General features: G+C 44.5%; 1 protein-coding gene across 1 annotated transcript in view; it reads right to left on the minus strand.

The window, feature by feature from the left end:
• The window catches only part of LOC147693226 (TRPM8 channel-associated factor homolog), a 171,685-nt gene that overhangs the window by 20,669 nt on the left and 129,449 nt on the right, over nucleotides 1–21,567 (minus strand). Inside the window, exons 4-6 of the mRNA XM_086933632.1 lie at nucleotides 9,537–9,631; nucleotides 7,071–7,284; nucleotides 4,926–5,165 (exon numbers count right to left, since the gene is read on the minus strand). Of these exons, the coding sequence (XP_086789758.1) occupies nucleotides 4,926–5,165; nucleotides 7,071–7,284; nucleotides 9,537–9,631 (549 nt within the window). The remainder of the gene's footprint in view (nucleotides 1–4,925; nucleotides 5,166–7,070; nucleotides 7,285–9,536; nucleotides 9,632–21,567) is intronic.

Raw genomic sequence — 21,567 nt, forward strand, 5'->3', positions numbered from 1 at the left:
TGCCCTGGTAGTGAAAAACTCCCAATTTTGTTTTTCACTACTTTAAGGTCCATCTCTCCTATAGGATAACATTGGGATTACCTTATTTAATCTTTTAAGTATAATTCGCAATTGGGAAGGCATAGATGTTTCAAGCTTAGTGTCACTGAACTCACAATTTAAAATCACTACATATGGTGAAGTTGAATTTTAAATGCCAGTCTAGCAATTGCCACTTTTAGAAAGTTAAAGGATCAAGACTGATTTACATGTGGCTGGGTTTAAACTGGAAGGGTATGGGGAGCAAAGAAACAATGGATTTAGGCTCAGATCTCTGTACTGGGGTGAATGTTTGACATTGTCCAACATTCTGTCCATCAATTGTACTTTTTGCACTTTTAGAATTTTGCTATTTGTCCCCCTGTAGTGTGTCTGGAGCACACCCATGAAAGCCATTTTGGTTGCGAAATTTGGTTTGACCCCTGAAAAGTACCAACAAAGGTTCGAAGATAGCTAGAAGCTCTCTAGTGCATCCTGGATAGAGTTTGTGGATTACTCCAGCAATAGAACTGAATGGTTGGGTGCATGGAAGCAAAGTTAATGATGGCAATGGGCTTTACAATCTGATAATGAGAGAGCACATGCTCAGTATTTGCTTTCCGGCACTTAGTTCAAAGCAGGCTGATTGACCCCAGGAAGCTTGCTGAGGAGACAGAACTCTGGGCTAGCAGCAGAGTGTCCAAAAAGATATCTAGGTGAACTCTCACAAGAGTGATCAGGGATCCCACCAGAAGAAAGAGGGGTGAGAAAAACATAAAAACACAAAGTTCTCTAAAGGCCTCCAAAATAATTCCCACGGAAGTGGTGGTAACCAGTCCCATTCTGAGCCTAAGAAGAATGGGTTCTTTGATAAGCAGACAGAAAGGTTTGTGCCTCAATTCACAGAGTGCTACACATATGAGGAATCCAAGGGCAGCTTCAAATGTCCAAAGAGGGCATGGCCCCCAGCTGATGGGCAGACACCTGGGTTGTTGAGTGTAGCACTTGGTGAAGAGTTCCAGTTAGCTTTGGGGAACAGGCAGAGATGATCCTTGTTTCCTTGGGGCATAATGAGATGGTGCCAAAAACCCATATGCTTGCCAATACAAAGTACAGGCAGTGGGTCACCATGAGTGGACAATGGGGAGAGAGCTCGAGGGACACAGGAGCCAGGAGACTACTGGACATTGTTAGCTGGTATCCACAGAGCAGGTCCTTCCAAACACATTCCACCAAGTCAAAGTCGCCGACAATCGTGAAATTCAATTACCATTGACTCTGGTTTCCTTCGAGTGGTGGGATCTCAAGTTCTCTAAAACTAGCTGTGAGCTCAACCATGCTGTAGATTGTCTGTTGGGCTGCAACAGGGAGCACACTTTCTGCAGGGAGGGAGAGTTTTGGTCACACTTGGAGATGTTGGGATTGCCTGAAAGGGTCTGTATGACCATAAGGTGCAAAGCTGCCAAAGTCAGAGGTGTCTGGAGCCTGGAACAATGACCCAGACAGCTACCAAGAAGGAGACCATACAAATGTAGATGTTGCTGCAAATGTAACTCGTATAGAGGACGAGCCATTAGCATAAAGTGGACACACTAAAACAAAGTGGACCAATCCAGATCAGAACAAATGTATGAGCACTACAGCATCCACCCCCTGCATTCTAAAGAATTCATTGGCGATGCTATTGAGCTGTTTCAAATGAAACAAGCAAAAGGAGCTCCCTTGAGTGTAGCCCCCCAACTGTTTTCTACTGGAGCAGGAGGCTGCTATGATGACCTTCCGGTACAAAGACTAGCAGCTGAATACTGCTCAACACAATTATGTTCAGATGATCCAAGATTTTGTCAGTGCATTCCATACATATTCTACCTTCTGTTTGAGAGTTACTTGTCTGGACTTTCATATGCTGTGAATCATATACGGAAGCCAGGTGTTAATCTCAAAATCTCTCTGCGTGGGAATTTGCTGATAAAGTTCAAGAAAAAGATGAAAAGTTAGAATACAACTTAATTAATTTATTTTGATGGCATGCCAACGTGACACCAACGAGTATTGGTATCGTCATCTCGGAGAAGTCAAATGCAAAGATGAATATGCATGGGATGAGCTGCTTGAATTTTTACGAGAGGCAAACTAATGTTTGCAGATAGTTTAACCACAGATTCCAAGCCTTGCTGTCTTTTATCTGCAACAAAATAAATCCTCCTCTTGGCGAAATAACTGATTTCTTTGACATAAAGAGTACCCAGCAAGAGATGCTCCTCAGATTCACATGATGTTATGGATAAAAGATGCTCCAAAATTTGGAAGGCAGTATTTCACTGTGTGCGGTCTTTCATAGAACAGTATGTGACATGTGCCATCCTAATTTATACTACTGACAAATGCTTGAGAGAACAAGTTTTACTTTTCCAAACATATAGATGTGGAAAGTACATTAGATGAAATTACAGAAGCAAAGGAAGATTTTACACAGGATGTCATTCTGTATTTCATGACCGGTTACTTCAAAAGGAAGAATCAACAGCTTAATGTCTGCAGTGAGACATACAGTTACACGGAAATCACAGAAAAATCCATACAACCTAAGAACCAAGAACCAAGGCTTCCAAGTTCATTAATGATTGTAATGTTCCAATTCACAAATATGAAATGCAAATATGGACATTCAATTTGTTGCAGACAACTCCATTGCTGTGGCTCATTATGTGACTTCCTACATTACAACACTCAAATGAAAAAGATGTGGCTGGATATTTTTACAAAAAAGTTGTACAGCTTTAGTTTAAAAATGCTATCCCATAAGGAGGTGGGTTCTTATGATTGTTGTGACAGGTTGAGTTCAGCCAGTTACTTCTCGAATTTGAGGGGATTTGGTTCGATAAGTCTAGGTCTAGCAAGCATGTAAAATAGAGTGTTAAAGTCTTTTGCAGAAATTCAGTATCGACTGTACAGAGTTCGACAAAGAAAGTACTGACATTGTAAAATCCAACATGTTGGATACATACTACCTAAGAAGAGGTGTACATCTAGAACATACGTGCTTATCTGAAGTTCTTCTGGATATGATGGTTGTTTAGTGAGACATGCTAAAGGAAACTTAATAAACAGCAGAAAACTTAGTTGCCAAACATCAGATGAAAGAGAATTTTTCTATTTGGCACTTCTTCAACTGTTCAAGCCTTGGCGTGCTGAATTGGAATTACTTGGAGGCTATTACGGCTATGAAGATGCATTTAATGTTGTGAAATATAGTATTGAGTGTTTAGCCTTCCAAAATTATATGCAAATGTTAACTGATGAGAGTCAGCAAGAAGCAACATTTGCAGCAGAGGTAGCTAAGGACAGTTCACAAAACATTCAAAGTTCTGAACTACTCAGTCAAGATCCTCTTGGACCACCTATTATTAAAAATGAAGCTGCAATAGCTGTGAATGAGGTGGAAAGTGCAATGGAACAGGTTAGACAAGAAATTACACATCTGGAGCAGTTACTTGCACAATTGAATAACAAACAGATGGACATTTATATGGAAGTAAAAGAGAAAATAGAACATGGAATTCTCTATGAGAAGAAAGAATGCAACTGTTCATCTTTTAAACCAATTTTTATCATATAACAGTAGTAGCGGAGTGGTAGCGGAGTTGTGCTCCAAATAGTCAAAGTTTGCCACCTTGATAAGCAGTCTGAGACCTTTCTTCGTGATGCCTGGATGAGATCTTTACAAGGAATATCCCATCTCCAATACAGGACCATACAGCACATTTGCATTCTGCCATATAAAGCCCCGATGAAGTTCTAAAAGCTTGTGTTTTGGAGGAACGAAACATGTTGGCTCTTTTGATGAGCATGTATTGATGTCAAAATAAAGGAAGAAAATTCCAGAAATCACAACTGACTAAATGTGCTTTGTTCGGTGCACCTCCTTGTGTTAAATTTGCTTTACAAATCTGTAAACAGTGGCACCAAAGGGTGACAGGTAGTGGAGTACTGTGCATGACCATTGTTAATAAGACAGCAGCGATAGAGTGAGGTGCTATCAACTAGGTCCGTCACCTTGAATCGTCTTTGGCTTATGATCTTGTGGAGGTGGACTGACACTTCAGTTCAATTTAGACAGGCACCCAAATGTGATTATTGTTTTAATGCTGTCTTCCTAATAACTGATTCAAAAGTTGATTTTAAATTAGAATGTTCTGTGACTGTAAATGGTAAGTAAAATGTGGACAATAAAAGAGCCTGAAAATAGTCCTCAAGACTTTTCAGACTTGAGGAGTCAAGGCAAATGCTGGTTGGCCACGGCTCTGCCAGTGGTGAAGGTAAAAATATTGCACCATTTGAAATCCGTTTTGCCACCGTCTCATAACACATGGCTCGCTGACATACCCAACATGGCCTCTTATGAATGGCTTATGTATAAGCTTAATGATCAATTGCAGAAGTTTGAGGAGTTCTGGGGCCCCTTCCTCTGTGGTTAGCTGTGGGCATCACCATTACTTAGTTGGGTTTCGCACCTGTTCCTTGGCTGCACTATGTTGGGACGAGGTTTGAAGTGGGACGGTCTGGGGTTCCGACATCACAATTTAGCAGTCCCCTTCCCTCTTTGATTCACCAATTTATGGTTGTAGTGTAGGTTGTGAGTAATGTTTTAAGTTCACACTGTCTTTTTAGATAATTTCAACTTGTGATGTCTTGGACCTGTGTGATCTATCATATCTGTATCACTGGTGTCTGATGTTTGTATCTGAAAATCGTGTGAGCGTGAAGAATTGAGATAAAAAATAGTCAGTATGAACTCTAAACTGGCCCTGGTGTGTGGCATGCCCTTGTCCTACCACTACTGCCACTTTTGTGCGAACTGAAGGTGGTGGTGTGCAGGAGCAAAAATGGCAAGGTGTAGTACTAACCTGCAGATATTTGAACATCTGTCACAATTCTCTCTGGTCTTTTGAAGGGCATAGGGAGGGCAGCCAGCTCTGCAACCGCTGCCATCATGCGGTCCCACAAGGACATCAGGGCGTTGGGCTTCTCCACCACTTGAGCGAACTCCGTAGGGACGGTGAGGATGATATTGTCAGTCGCAAACTCTGCCCAAGGGCCAGGGTAGTGCCGGATGGTATCCACCCAGGCAGAGTCAGTGGTTTCTCCTGTAGTAGAATCAAAGATAAAGTTAATGTACTTATTATACAATCAGAACACCAGAACAAGCCACCGTGAGGCATAAATATGAGTTACTCTCTGTACACCCTATTAACTAAACCTCTGAGCATAGGCAAAAACATTGTGTCATAGTGGATGTCCCACACCTGCCTCTGAATGCTGGACTGGCTTGTGTACATTTCATTCAGCCACAGGAGGTTATTCAAAAGGAAAAGCAGTAATGGTCATTTTTTCAGAACAAAATCTCCTTATTTTCAATTGTCTCTGCATCAATTTTAAATTATTGAGACTTAAGGTACTTACTTAGATTTTTGTCGATGAGATACTCCAACAAAACATGATGGATATACTGTATGCCATATTACAAGTGGCATAGGCTACAATACACTTTGCAGACGGGACACCAGCCACATTTGTGCAGAGTATCACATCTGGTAAACTCTAAGGCAGAAAGTTCTCACGGTAAAAAGAAACTTCTCCTTCAGAAACAAGATCAGTGAAGCAAATAGCCCCAGCCTCCTTTTCCAAACCATTAGGTTCTGTTCTAACCTTATCAAACAACATAAGATTCCACGCTTAAAAGTCCAGGTAGCAACAATCGCAGAATTCTTCACAATAGAAATAAAGACAATGCACAAATATTTTAATCACAGTCTTTATCGACCCCGTATTTTGGAAATATGAGCCGCCCATTTTGAAAATATCAGTGACCTAATGGTCATCTTTTTTAACCTCCATAGGATTACTATTACCACAAACCCATCAAGGTATAGAGAAGACGGTTTGCTAGAATGCTTAATCAAAACCTGAGCTGGGCATATTCTACCACACTCCTCAAAGTTGTACCACCTCATCAGTGAAAGGGATCTTACTGGATGAACAGTCATGCTGCTACTCAAGATGCCAAACTTAGATGCACAAAACCTATGATATTTCAGACTATTAAAGATTCTGCTGTTTTTTGGCAACATTATTTAGAAAATGGTAACCTCCAAACTCACTATGCATAGAACCAGGAACAAACTCCAAAATAAACTCCATTACGGATTCCGGATGAAACATACAGAAATGATCCACCCTCCATACCATAAAGAATATCCTTAAACTCCTGGATGATAGGTAAACCCTGCCTAATTGCACTTTGAGACCTATGGGCTGCATTGAAGACTGTAAACACTGTAACCTTACTGAACATTCTCTAGCCCAGACTGGGACTAGGAGGATCAGTCCTCGATTAGTTCCAGATATTGAAGTCTGTTTGAACACAACTCATTATTCTCAACCTCTGTGATTTGTCAACTTACTTCTTAAACTCTTGTGTACCACCAGGACCACTCTTATAACTCAACCAATTTAAATTTTACTTGGAAACCTTTTCAGAAAAGACTCAAGATTAAAATAATACATTCCACTGATATCATGACATGAATTAGCAGTACCTCTGAAAGATTGAACTCTGCAATGACTGAGTTCAATGCTCTTCTTTCCTAAAATCTCCACACACCTGCACAAGAATATATTAGCCTGCTTCTGAATCACACTGAATCTGGTACCAGTAGCCAGAACTCTAGTGTTTTCTATTGATGGCTCCATATATTCCATTGTTCATATTAATAATCTAAAACAACCACCCACATCCCAACTACATATCCTAGGGAAACCATCCATCCTCCATAGGACTTCAGACCTTTGGTGTGGGCTCTAAAGCTCGCATATAGACAGTAGTAATGGCATTTCGGAAAGTCACTCTTAACCCACAATCGCACCCTCAAAGCCAACCAACACGCAACAGTCCCTCCTTGTACTAAACATTAAGTGATCAGCCCACATAATGCTAATGCTCTAATAGCTGCTCAATGTAACAGTGTCTCAGCTCTATGCACAATACACACCATGCTTGTAGAAGGGTGCTCGCACTGCCTGTTTCACGGTGACTGACAAAAGACCAAGTTGGCATCCGGCTGGCACCAGGATATAGATGAGGCCGCCCCACAGGTTGGAGATGGTCATCTTCTCGCTCTTAACCTCGAAGACCTTGGTGACTACGGGCGGGCGAAAGAGTTCCTCTTTACCACAGAGGTTATCCGATTGGCATCCAATCTGCACCTGTGGGGTAAGGTACATGCAGTCAGCAGGTGAAAAGGAGGCATGACTATACTTTTCATCAATCATCAGGAGTGAGGACCATTGGACCACATTATTTCTTCAAGGACGACTCTATGAAGAAGTTCTGTCATTGTGTGGGAAACACATGTGGTTACAATTGACATCAATCAATGCTGGTGGGGACCAATGGATCACAGACATCACAGGCAGAATGGAAAGGATGCACACATTAGGTGAGGAGAAACAGTCAGTGTGTGAATGGGTCAAGCTCCTATTTCACATGAACAGTTATGAGTATGGGCCATGAGACCGCACACAGATTATGATATCTCCACTGGGCTCTATGCATTCTTGTGAATCCAAGTCTCTGCTCTCAGAGGAGTATCCTCCTAGCAGTTTGGGGGCTGCTCACTGGTTTATCCCACCTAGGATTGCAGTAATAAATTTCAAGGGTGAAAATAAAAATACACAAGAATAACATGAACTTAATATTGAAGGACAAAATATCGAAAGGTAAGTACATATAGAGGAAGTTTACATGTATTATTCCTAACTCCACATCTCTGTACCATGAATATATATATATATATATATATATATATATATATATATATATATATATATATATATATATATATATATATATATATATATATATATATATATAAAAAAATATATATATATGGATTTAGGTATAAAAAATCTATATCAATATTTGCATGCTTCTATCTTCTAGCTCTGATATTCAGGGGGCGCAGCCTAAACTAGCAGGAATATACTATGGGGCATATTTGCAAGGAAGTCGCGGAGAGAGGCATTAACCTTCTTGGCAAAATGCCGTGCTCCGCCTCTTCTGAAATGCAGATCTACACTGTATTTACAACAAAAGGGTGCAGCCCTGACTTTCCCCCTGCGCTGGCACTAATTTAACTGCCTGGCACCAATGCACCATAGTGCAAGGGTGCCTGTGGTGCAGGGAAGGTGTCCCTTCCTGCACATAAACAATCTCAAATGGTGATTTGTAACTTCTTTGTGTGCTGCTTTGTTCATCACACATAGAAGTTGCAACTCGTCATTTTTAAAATGATCGTTCATGTGCAGGAAGGAGCACCTTCCTGCACATAAATAATCATGAATGCCCAATGCAGCACACATAGAAACAGCAAAAATGAGGAGAAATAAAGCCTTTATCCTTGTTTCGCCATGTTAAGACCATGATTTTTTGGTCTTAATTTTGGTGCTGCCACTATGTACGCCACCCCTGTATATAGGGGTCAACGTCAAAATCAAAGGGTGTTGCGGGGGAACGCCCACCGCCAAAGCCATTGCCCAAGCCTTTCCCACCAAGTTTAGCGTGCATTTTGGGTATGGTATTTACATGCTCATGCCTGTATATTATTTTTACTCTAAGTTTTAGTTTCATGATTTACTTATAATATTTAGGAGCTTATTCACAAAGAAGTGACGGAGTGCAGCCTTAGACTTCTTGGCATAACAATGCACTCCGCCATTTCTTGAACGCAGGGCTGCATACAACAATATGGTTCTGTCCTGCGTTTCCTCCTGTGCTGGTGCTAATTTCAGCTGCCATGGAAGGTGTCCATTCCTTCTCATAAACAATCTTAAATTGCGATTTGTAACTTCTATGTGTTCTGTTTTGTGCAGCACACATAGATGTTGCAAATCGCCATTTTCAAAATTATTCTTTATGTGCAGGAGAGGACACCTTCCCGCACATAAATAATCATGCATGGTGTTCTTGCTGTTTCTATGTGTGCTGCCCAATGCAGCACACATAGAAACAGCAAAAACGAGGAGACATAAAGCATTTCTCTTCATTTTGGCAGATTAAGACCAAGTTTACCCTGGTCTTAATTTTGGCGCTGCGCAATATTTATGCCACCCTTATAAAAAGGGGGCAGCGTCAAAATTAATGGGTGTTCTGGTGGAACGCCCACTGCAACACCCATTGCTCAACCCTTTAAATGCTGTGTAGCATGAAATGGTGCCTTATTTACAAGTGTCAGATAGATACTTAAAATAAAATAAGATAAGTGGCTTAACGCTGCCTTGAGAATAGGGTGCAGCCCCTATCGCCACCACAATGTCAAGAAAAGTGACGCTGTGGTGGTGATAAGGGCTTCTAAATATGCCACCTGAGTTGTCTGCAAGGAGTGGGCTATGTTCTTCACAGATCTCACGGCTGAGATGACATCGAATGGCAGCTCTTCCCATGACAAGCAGTGCCTTACCTTCAGCTTTGCTCCGATGGCTGACGTTGGGAGTTCAATGCATGCTTTCTGCTTTGGATAGAGATAAAGGCCGGTGCTTCTCCAAGCCGCGGGTCCTGCAAGAGGTCACACATGGTTAAAAGGAAAATCTGGAGGAAATGGCTAAAGCACCCCAAGAGCTGAGCGCTAAATCGACTGAAGATTGTGTTGAAGAAACTCACATAGTTGAGTCTAAAAAGTACTTACTGCAAAAGTTAATAATCCATGAGTCACATATTTGACCTATAAGGGGTTCCTCCTGCACCTGGCGCAATGTTCCTTAATCCAGGGCAGGATGTACATATATACGGTATTATTGATGTTTCTCATATCAATCACATTGACCCAGTGGTTCACCAACAACAGATACTCCACTACCATATACTCACCTGGGCCCATATAGTCACAGTAGTTAAACCACTGGGGGGTGGTGAGGTTTAATAAAATTCCACAAACTGTTTAGGATTACTCTATTCAATACATTTGTTCATTTTTCAAACTAACCCTTCACAGATCAATAAGTTCTTTCCTCTGGTCGAGGGATAATTACCATAAACTAACTTTTTTTTATACTTCAAGTAAATCACCACAGACTCGAGAAAGTTTGAAATCTTTATCTAAAATTCTAGATGCATGTGAACAATCTCAATACAGTGCAGTCACCATCATTCATAGGAGAGAAAATTCAATTAATAAACGCAATACATTTATCTCTGACTCATGCAATAATTGATGCCGGGAAGAGAGAGGACAGAGAGAAAAGATCAAGAACAATAGCAAATAACAGAAATTTATAATTGCCAAGGATTTATGTGGAACCTTATGTAAAACGCTCTGATACCTTCGGGCGAGACCCAAAGGTATCAGAGCGTTTTACATAAGGTTCCACATAGTTGCAAACATACATCAGTTACAAGTTACCAAAAATACCAGTAAAAAGGAAGGAGGATGGAAGAAAAGGAAAATGGACTGAGGAAGGGAAAGGGAGTAGGGGAAAAAGGGGTAGGGTATCGATACGATGGAGAGACGGAGGGAATGTCTACCCAAGGTCCGGCTGGGTAGATGATATCTGGGAGGGAATCCGCAGCCCATCTCCTCTTCAGGTATCAGGTAGCTCCACCGGGCATTGTTAAAATAGCTAGGTCTCAACAGAAAAACATAAGGGGGTAGGGTGAATGGGAAGGAGGGAGATACAACAGAGAGACAAAGAAAAGTCTGCCCAAAGTCCAGCTGGGTGGGTGACGGCTGAGGGGGAATCCACAGCCCATCTCCTCTTCAGCTAACAGGTAGCTATACCGGGCCTCGGTCAAATAGCAGGGTCTCCACAGTCAGGGGAAAGTTTAAAAAAGTACATGTCCTGGAGGGAGAGCAGGATCACGGACAGGTGAAGGATGTGATTAAGTTCAGGTCGATGACCAGTTCGATTGTCCAGGAGTGATCAAACATCGTGGAGTGACCAACTGAGGCGGCCATCATCAGCCCTAGAACAGCTGGTCACTCACAGAAAGGCCCTGACTTGTGAGAGAAACACTGCCTCTCAAAAGGTGTTTTTGGAAAGTGGGAGGCAAGCAGATCACAAATAACTCTGGTTAAGTATGCTTACTCAATGTCACATAAAAAACTGTACGATTAGGGAAGCTTTTTAGCAATTTCCTTCATATATGAAGATTTTTTACCAGATCCACTGTCGTTTGTTGTAACATTCCAAAAATTTGACTATGCCATGATTTAGGTAAGCAGTACAAAAGGGGGAGGTGATGGACAGAGCATCTGAACCAATCAAACGCTCACACCCAGTCAACAGATCTGGGTTTAATCCATCACCCGTTCTTTAGCCCTCTCTGCCACCCCGGTTCAGACATGGCCATATGCAAATCAGTCTGACCCTGTGCCTCATGGGAACAGTCCAGCCCAAACTGCCAAGCCATGCCTTCCCTGGACCAGAAACAAGCTTCCGAGGACCAGTTTCTGGCATTTCAGCCATCTTCAGCCCAGCTTGCTGGAATCCAGTGGCAAAGTGAGCAAGGGACTCATGTCTGAGCATACCCTGCCAACTTATGGCGAACAAAGTGGTACAAAAGGGGGTGGTGATGGACGGAGCATCTGAACCAATCAAACACTCACACCCAGTCAACAGATCTGGGTTAATCCATCACCGTTCTTTAGCCCACTCTAACTTTGGAATGGCTGCATGGAAACATGTTGTGTTTGGTGTCAAACACTTTGGAATCCTACCCTCCCTACCAGTTCTGGCGGCTGGGGTAGAATTCCACCCTTCTAGAGGGAGAGACATGTACACACTGGTCTGACCAGTAATAGTTTAGAAGAACCTTAGCATCACAAAATGGAGGCTGCATCCACAGAAACAGGTCTGACCTCCTGCTGCTGGACGAAACTCCGACAGGGGAGGCCTGGACAATAGGTTTCCTGTCACAGGGAGGTGTGACCACCTCCACAGACAGGCTTTAGTGTACTGGGGCTGGGTGGGTGCATTCAGAGAAGGCTTTTCAGTCAGTGCTGGGGCACACTTGGTGTCCCTGAGCATATCCCAGTTCAAACCAGTTACAGGGGCACTCATCCCCTGCTCTGGCGCAAAACTGGACAAAAGGAAAGGGGTGTAACCACCCCTCTCCCCAGATCCTCCCATAGGTGGGTCCCCAGAGTATGTCCAACCCCCTATCTTTGTATAAGAATAGGACCCCAGTCCTTAGGACTTCAGATTACACCTGGATGAAACTCTGCAACATATATCCTGGAACTTCGAAATTCTATTCAACTAGAAGACAGAAGAATCTCCCTTGGGGTCAAGGAGTGACTTCCCTGTTCAAACAGGCACAAGAGCATCTTGCCGGTCTGCATTTCTGAGGCTCCTGCTGGACCCCGAAATATTTGCGGCTCAGGGCACAAACTTCCGGACTTCTCAGAGGCTGACAGGAGATCCCAGCAAAGCTGAGACCCTCAGCTCTCATGAGAGATGTGGGACCGGAACTCCTGGACGCCTGGACACATGACGTGGGACCGGAACTCCTGGACAACTGGTGACATTTGCAAGTGCACTGACTTCCGAGCTTTCCGGAAGTTGTGCATTGGCCTACATGTAGTCCAATCCCCGAGCACCATCTGCACCGACGATTGTGGGCCTACACTCCACGAGTGTTCTGTTAGCCCGCTTCTAGCATTTCGCTCAGGCCCCTTTGCGATCCCTGGTCCGTCAACTGGTGGGTCCCCACGAAGGTAACTCTTCTTTCCTTTTGGCTTTCCTGGTTGATCCAGATGTGCCCTGACTCCCTACCAAGAGATGAGTTCCTCAGACTTTGCTGGTCTGCACCAAAGCCAATCTTTGCTTTCTGCATTGGTTGCTGTTGCCAAGGCTTGTTGGGTCCCATCCAGAACCTGACACAGCAGCACTCGACATCCTTTCTGGGACAGCCGAATCCAGCACCTGGTTGTCATCAATACCTCCTGGTCCTTGTGGCTGAAGAGTCAAGCTTCACCTCCTTCACCTGAAATCACCCGACATCAGTGGACATCTGCTCATTGCCTTCCTGGTCACTGGCTAGTGACCTAGACTCTGTCCCCTCTGCTTTCAGGTCCTTCACATCTTTGATCCACCCTTGGATCCACCCGGACACTTTTGACTTGAACGCCAGCAGCACTTTGCAGCATCTCTCTATTGAAATCAACAACGAAACCCAAAACGAAAAGACACCTATGCACCATGCTTCCCTGGGTGAGGTAACTCGAGTACTCCAGTGATCCCATGGGTATTGACTCTAGAACCTCCTAGTTATAAAGGGGTGTGCTCAAAATCCTCTTCCAAGTGTCCTCTTTCTTTAAAATTCCGACTGCGAGTTTCCCCATAGAAGTTAATGGTGATTCGCAGCTGTGTTTAGATACACACACACACCTGTGGGTCCCTTTTGTCACTACCTTGCCAAAAACCAAGGGTTCTAAAGGCTCTAGGCCTTGTTTCTATGTCAGTCGTGGTTCTTATACCACTTACTTAAAATATGGTTTGGTACGCTCCTAAGGCTCAACGTATATTGTGCTAATTTACTGTGTGCTTAATAAGTTTACTACTGTTTAATGCTGTTAAGAGGCCATCACCTACCCAGCTGGACATCTGACATTATTTTCCTCATTTTTCCTTTGTGTATTCCCTCCGTGCCCCTTCCCCTGTGACGCTTTGATTTAAGTGATGTAACTATGTAACCTGTAACACGCTGTAACTCATGTAAAGCACTCTGATACCTCCGGGACTAGCCAGAGCTATATAAAACTTTCAATCAATAAATAAATATGTACTTGTGCCTGTCTCCTCATAAAGAGACTAGAGGGATGTGTTTATAATAAATACATATATTTTATATATATATACCTGGTGTGGTTCTCCTTTCATTTGGTCATTCACAAGATTATAGACTGCTAAAACAAACTGCTTTATGTTCCTTCAAGACTTAGCCTGAAGGCTGTTCTCCACAGCTACCTCTAGGATATTTTTCTTTATAGGTTGTCTTTAAACCTACCATCAATAAGGGTTGTTTGGACTGGTGCAAGGTGCCCACTAGAATAGTGGACATCATATGCCAGGCCAAGTTCTCACAGTGGTGTGCAGAGTGTGGGATTCCAGCTTGCCATTGTTTTACCAGATAACCTCAAGTGATTGGTCATTTGAAAATCACTAGAGGTACCAGAGTTACATATAATGCAAGCTTAAATACAGTAAGTTCTACTGAACCTAGAGTTGCGTGTCAAGGGCTTAGCACCCCCTTTCTACAACTCAAGAGAGTTTAGTAGGTAAACAACTAGAGTAGGTAGCTCGTATACCACACATCACTAGTTATGTCTTCAAGGCCAGGAATCAGTGGATCCCTGTCAGATGTCACTATGCTACAGACATCCAAGTATGACACATTCCCTTTTTTAGAATTAAGGGCTCTGTGTACTATGAGGAAATTGAAGACAGGCGGGAATGCCACCACCCAACACCTCAGAGAAGTGTTAATACTGGATGACCAAAGAAGGGCTACAGAACCTGAAAAGGTAGGCAATGCGATGGGAACAGCAGAGGAAGAAGTGCCCAGTGGGTTAACGCACCAGGACTCAGACTTTGATGCTGTCCAGGCAGGTGACAATGGCCTAGACCTGGACAATCCAGCTCCTAATGGAGAGGAAGAAGGCCAAAGTGGCCCTGTCTTTGTCACCCAGGAAGAGTTGGGGATGGACCCAGAAGGCCAAGATCTCCTTCACATGAATCTAACCATTCTGACCCATCAGTAGGGACCTCTGTCCCTTTTCATAGGAGGGACACCTCTCAGGAGAAGAGAGAGAATCAGCTGAGGTTTGAAGAAGCCCAACTGAAGATAAGGAGACAATGAGGAGCCTTAGAAAGGGAGCCCCTAGAGCTTGTAAGAGCAAGAAATAAGATGGGACTAGAGTCCCATGGTCGCAGCAACTTCCCTAGTGGTAGGGAAAGGTCTTAAGACCAAAGAAACCTAAACAAGGTTGTCCCTCCCTACCAGAGTGGGGATGACATCCACAAATGGATAACTGCACTGGAAACAGCCTGCAAAGAACAGAAGGTCCCCCAGGAGCAGTGGGCAGCAATCTTGTGGCTCTCTTTTGCAGACAAAGGTAGAGACAAGCTCCTTACTGTCAGAGAAGAGGATGCTGATGATTACAAAGTCCTGAAGAGTGTTCTAATAGATGGGTTTAGCCTAACCACTGAGCAGTATAGAATACAGTTCAGAGATACCCAAAAGACATACACTTAGATTCATCAAGCAAAAATACGCTTGCAAAGGGGCAGATTCTCAGAATCCTGCACCCTTGAAATCGCAATCTCAATTTGCGAATCGCTAATTGCGATTCGCAAATTGAGATTGACTTCTTATTCATTCCTATGGGCCTCTAGGCCCATAGGAATGAATGGGGAGGTATTCCTTACTTGTGACTCGCAATTAGCGAGTCGCAATTAAGGAATTCTAAGAAATCGCTATTTTTTTAGTGATTTCATGATGCATTCCATTTTGCTATTCCTTCATAGCGAATCGGTATTTTTCGCTATTAAGGAATCGCAAAATGGGTTGTTGATGCATCTGGGGGTTAGACTCAGGACTAGGTTGACTTTGTAGATTGTGCTACTAAGGTTCTGGAGGGACGGTAACTGGGCAGCAAAGTGTCCGATTATACAGGATTATACAATTTGATCATGAGGGAGCAATTCCTTAATAACTGTCAGAATCAGCTGTTGCATCAGCACCTGGTAGACTCTGATCTGACCTCTCCACAAGAATTGGGAAAGAAGGCAGACAAATGGGTCAGAACCAGGGTGAAGCAGAAGGTACAGAACCAAGGGGGTGACCAAAAGAAGCAAGATCCTAAAAAGGGTGGCGAGAAGGGTAAAGACCAGAAGTCTTCACAAGGCCCCCAGAAATCTTCTAATGGTGGGGATTCCCAATCTTCCAAAAAGAAAGGCCAAACGAAACCATGGTGTAAAGTCTATAAGCAGAACAGCCTTTGGACTAACTCCAGCCACCAATGCCTCTAAGGCAACTGTTCCCCCTACTTCAGCTCCAAGTGGTGGTACTCAGCAGAAGGGTGTAGTAGGGTTAACCCTGGGATCTAGATGGGCTATGGCCTAGTCAGAGTTCCAGCTCAGGCTGTTCTGAACTGTGATGGAGGCATGGATATGTCCTCCTGTGTGAGTCCCAGTAACTTGGGCAAATGCAGACAGCAGCCTTTGATAAATGGAAAAGAGGCTATGGCCTACAGGGATACAGGGGCAAGTGTCACAATGGTGACACAAGACGTTGTGGACCCTGGACAGATCTTACTTGGTGAACTTTACCAAGTGACCAATGCTAGCAATGTCAGGACCGACCATGCCCTGGCAGGTATTAATTTCTCCTGGGGAGGGGTAACTGGCCTCAAGAAGGTTGTGGTAAGTGCAGACCTCCCTGTTGAATGCTTGCTTGGAAATGATTTAGAGACTTCAGCCTGGTCACAAGTGGAGTTAAGGACCCATGGGGACATGTTAGGGATCTCCGCACATGTGTTTACTGTGACTAGGTCACAGGTCAAAAAGTCTAACACTGAACAGGCCCTGGATTCTCGAATAATGGACCAGGTGCCTTCTAAGAAAAGGAGCAGTAGGGTAAAGGCACTGCCTTCCCCCGACTAAGAGTGAGGATCAGTCTCTTGAGGGAGATGATTGTTCTCCTAAAGAAGGAACTGTCCCAGATGAGCTGGAGCCTGATCAGGTTGAGTTCTTGGGGATAGGGGGCCCTTCCAGGGCAGATCTGAGTCAGGAGCAGCTGAGCTGCCCTTCTCTTGATCCCCTCAGACAGCAAGCTGCTGCTGAGGCTGCTGGGAATGCCAGTGTCACCCATAAGATTTATTGGGATGATGGACTGCTGTATTCAGAGGTTAGAGACCCCAAGCCTGGTGCAGCCAGGAGGCTGGTTATACCTTTGAAATTCAGGGGCTTCCTATTGACACTAGCCCAAGATATGCTCTTAGCAGGACACTTGGGCCAGAACAAGACTTGGGACAGGCTTGTCCCTCACTTTCACTGGCGCCACATGTCTGAAGACACAGAGGAGTTTTGTTGCTCCGGTGTGACCAGTCAAGCCAGTGGTAAGGCAGGTAGCACCACAAAGTCCCTCTATACCACTACCTGTGTTGTGGGTTCCCTTTGAGGGAGTGGGGATTGACATTGTTCAACCAATGGATCCTGAGACAGCATCTGGGCACAGGTTTATCCTAGTGGTGGTGTACCATGCCACTAGGTACCCAGAAGCAATTCCCCTTAGGACCACTACAGCACGTGTGGTGGCAAGAGCCCTCTTGGGAGTGTTCCCAAGAGTGGGGTTCCCTAAGGAGGTAGTCTCTGACAGAGGTGCAAACGTTATGTCTAGCTACTTGACTGCAATGTAAAATGAGTGTGGAGTGAACTACACATTCACCACACCCTATCACCCACAATGCCATAGTTTAGTTGAAAGATTCAGCAAAACCTTAAAGGGAATGATCAAGGGTCTACCAGAAAAGCTTAGGAGTAGATGGGACATCCTACTGCCCTGCCTTTTATTTGCATACAGGGAGGTTCCTTAAAAGGGGGTTGGCTACAGCCCTTTTGAACTTCTGTTTGGGCATCCTGTAAGAGGCCCATTGTGTCTGGTGATGGAGGGATGGCAGTTACCTCTCAAACCCCCTAAATAGGACATAGTAGACTATGTACTTGGTCTTCGCACCAGGATGGCTGGTACATGAAAAAGGCAACTAAAAACCTTGAGGATAGTCCGGAATTACAGAAAGCCTGGCATGACCAAACAGCTGTACTGACGGTTTACCAGCTAGGACAGAAAGTGTGGGTGTTGGAGCCTGTGGCCCCAGCAGCTCTCCAAGACAAATGGAGTAGATCCCACACTATTGTTGAACAGAAGGGAGAAGTTACCTATCTGGTGGACCTAGGAACTCCCAGGTGCCCCCATAGGGTGCTTCGTGTCAACAGACTGAAACCAGATGTTGCCAGGGCAGACATGGGCTTGCTCATGGCTACTGATGAGGGACAGGAGGAAGAGAGTGGTCCACTCCCTGAACTGTTCTCACAGACCCCTGATGATGGATCAGTAGATGGTGTAGCCTTGGCAGGCAGCCTCACTGATCAGCAGCAAACTGATTGCAGACAGGTGGTCAATCAGTTCAGACATATGTTTTCTCTGACTCCAATCAGACTACCTGGTGCACTCATGAAGTGGACACTGGAGGTTAAAAATAAGATTTACAGGCAACCGGATCATGTCAAGGACTGTATAAGGACTGAAGTCCAGAAAATGTTGGATTTGGGAGTTATTGAACCTTCAGATAGCCCTTGGGCTAGTCCAGTGGTCTTGGTACCAAAACCTCACTCCCAGGCTGGAAAGAGAGAGATGGGGTTTTGTGTTTACTACAGAGGTCTCAATGCAGTCACTAGGACTGATGCCCATCCAATCCAAAGAACAGATGAGCTTATAGATATGTTGGCCTCAGCCAAATTTCTGAGCACTTTTGATCTTATTGCTGGCTACTGGCAGATCAGATTAGCTGATGATGCAAAGATAGCATTTTCAACCCCTAGTGGGCACTATAAATTTGTGGTAATGCCCTTTGGTCTGAAGAATGCACCAGCCACTTTTCAAAGGTTGGTGAATAAAGTCCTAATAGGCCTGGAAGACTATAGTGCAGCATATCTAGATGATATTGCTGTCTTTAGCTCCACTTGGGAGGATCACCTGGTCCACCTGAGAAATGTTTTAGAGGCCCTGCAAAAGGCAGGCCCAACTATCAAGGCTACTAAGTGCCTGATAGGGCAGAGTCAGGTTGTGTAACTGGGCCGCCTTGTAGGTGGAGGCCAGGTTCAACCATTGTAGAGCAAAATCCAGACCATCATGGAATAGGTTGCTCCAACTACCCAGACTAAATTCAGAGCATTCTTGGGCCTGACTGGGTACTACAGAAGATTTGTCAAGAGGCATGGTTCCATTGTGACACCCCTGAATGACTTAACTTCTAAAAGAATGCCAAAGAAAGTTCAGTGGACAGTTAGCTGTCAAAAGGCATTTGATGACCTGAAGCAGGCATGTGCACTGCACCAATTCTGCAAAGTCCTAACTACTCCAGAGAATTCATTGTCCAAACAGATGCTTCTGAGTTGGGGGCAGGGGCTGTGCTGTCACAATTGAATGATGAAGGTCAGGACCAGCCAGTAGCTTTTATTAGCAAAAGGATGACCCCTAGAGAGAAATGTTGGTCAGCTACTGAGAGGGAGGTCTTTGTTGTGGTTTGGGCTCTGAAGAAGCCGAGGCCATACTTGTTTGGCACTCACTTCACTGTTCAGACGAACCACAAGTCCCTCTTATGGCTAAAACAGATGAAGGGTGAAAACCCCAAACTTTTGAAGTAGCCATTTCCCTAGAGGGGATAGACTATACAGTGGAACATAGACCTGGGAGTAAGCATGCCAATGCAGATGGCCTCTCCAGATATTTCCACTTAGAACATGAAGACTCAACTGGTCAAGGTTAGTTTAAAGTCTCTGCATTTGGGGGGGGAGAGGGGCTGTGTAGGAGAGTAGGATCTGCTTACTATGGGTACCCCCACTTTTTGCTGGTGTTTCACTGTTTCTCGACTTTAGTCTGGCTGGGGCCCTGCTATTTAGGACCCCAGCCTAGCTGCTTCCTCTCTAAATTGATTGCATGTACTTAGGTACACTCCAGATTGGCTACTGGGTTACCCTTGTGAGTCCTTAGTATATGGTACCTTAGGTACTAAGGGAATAGGTACCCCAGAGGCCTACCAGGGGCTGAAGCATGTATTATGCCACCCCTGGGTAGCCTTCCAAAATGGCACCAGAAGTCTGCTACTGCAGCCTGGGTAAGGTTGTGCATGCACCCCTTACTAAGATATAGGCTACCTATATCTACCTTATATCACTGACACATATAAACCTATAAGTCACTCCTATGCCAGGCCTTAATAATCCTGAAGGCAGAGTGCTTGGTTATGTGTGAAATGGTGCCCATGCATGAGCAGGAGCCCTCTGCAGCTTTCAGAATCTATTCTCTGAGGCTGTTCTGTGATACAGCCAGACCATATACTCTTAAGTGCATTATTACTTCGCTGTAAATGCTAACTTTGGAATGACTGCATGGAAACATGTTGTGTTTGGTGTCAAACACTTTGGAATCTGACTCCCCGCCAGTCTTGGCGGCGGGGGTAGAATTCCACCCTTTTAGAGGGAGAGACATGTACACACTGGTCTGCCCGGTAATAGTTTAAACGAGCCCCAGCATCACAAAATGGAGGCTGCAGCCACAGAAACGGGTCCTGCTGCTGGACGAGACTCCGGCAGGGGAGGCCTGGACAATAGGTTTCCTGTCACAGGGAGGTGTAACCACCTCCACAGACAGGCTTTAGTGTATTGGGGCTGGGTGGGTGCATTCATAGAATGCTTTTCAGACAGTGGTGGGAGCACACTTGCAGCCAGATTCATCAGACAAAATTGCGATCGCAATAGCTGCGAATTAGCTATTGCGATCGCAATTAAATGAAATGCAATTCATGATGTGAAAATTGAATAAATAGTGAATTCGCAAAATCTATATTGCGAATTCGCAAAATAAATCACTGAATCTAGGTGGAACCCCCTTAGCGAATCGGAATTAGCGAGATTCCAAGGATTCTGCGAAATATATTGCGATTTCGCTAAATACTCGCAAAGCCAATTCATGAATAATCGCAGATAGCGAAAATGAGCTAAATCGCTATTTGCGAGGCGCAAAATAAGGAGAACCCAAACCAGGTGGTAACCATGAAGTCAATAAAAAAAAAATACCAAACTAGCCACAGGTGCGGGCCTGACCAAACACACTTAAGGAGACACAGTAGGAGCATGAGGACTTTCACAATGCCAGGACTCTACATGGTGGTCAGGCGGTGAAGGCTCCAGGCTGCAGCAAGGAACAGACGCAGTATCCAGGAGCGAATCTTCCACCTGCGTATCACCCTTCTGGGTCAAACTGTGGTGCAAATCTACTCTAAGTACCGCCTGAATGGGGCAATGATTACAAAGCTGATCCGTGACCTAAACCCCCTGATGCAGCACCCAACAAGGAGGACCAATGCCGTGCCCACCCATGCCCAGGTCTTGTGCAGCCTGCACCTCCTGGCCTCCGGAAGCTTCCAGGGGATAGTTGCCGTTGCAGGGGGGATCTCCGAGAGCACCATGTCCCGCTGCCTAAGGAGTTTCCGGGAGGCAATGCTGACCCGGCTACACCATTACATCACATTCCCGACCACCCAACAGGACTTGGATCAAACCAAGCTTGATTATTACAACATTGCGCAATTCCCCCATGTAATTGGATGCATTGACTGTACCCACATCCACATATGCCCACCTGCACAATCAGAATACATGTACCGGAACCGCAAGTGCTACAACTCCCTGAATATGCAGATGGTGTGCAAC

Source organism: Lissotriton vulgaris, chromosome 8 (genome assembly GCF_964263255.1).
Source record: "Lissotriton vulgaris chromosome 8, aLisVul1.2, whole genome shotgun sequence".
NCBI lineage: Eukaryota > Metazoa > Chordata > Amphibia > Caudata > Salamandridae > Lissotriton > Lissotriton vulgaris.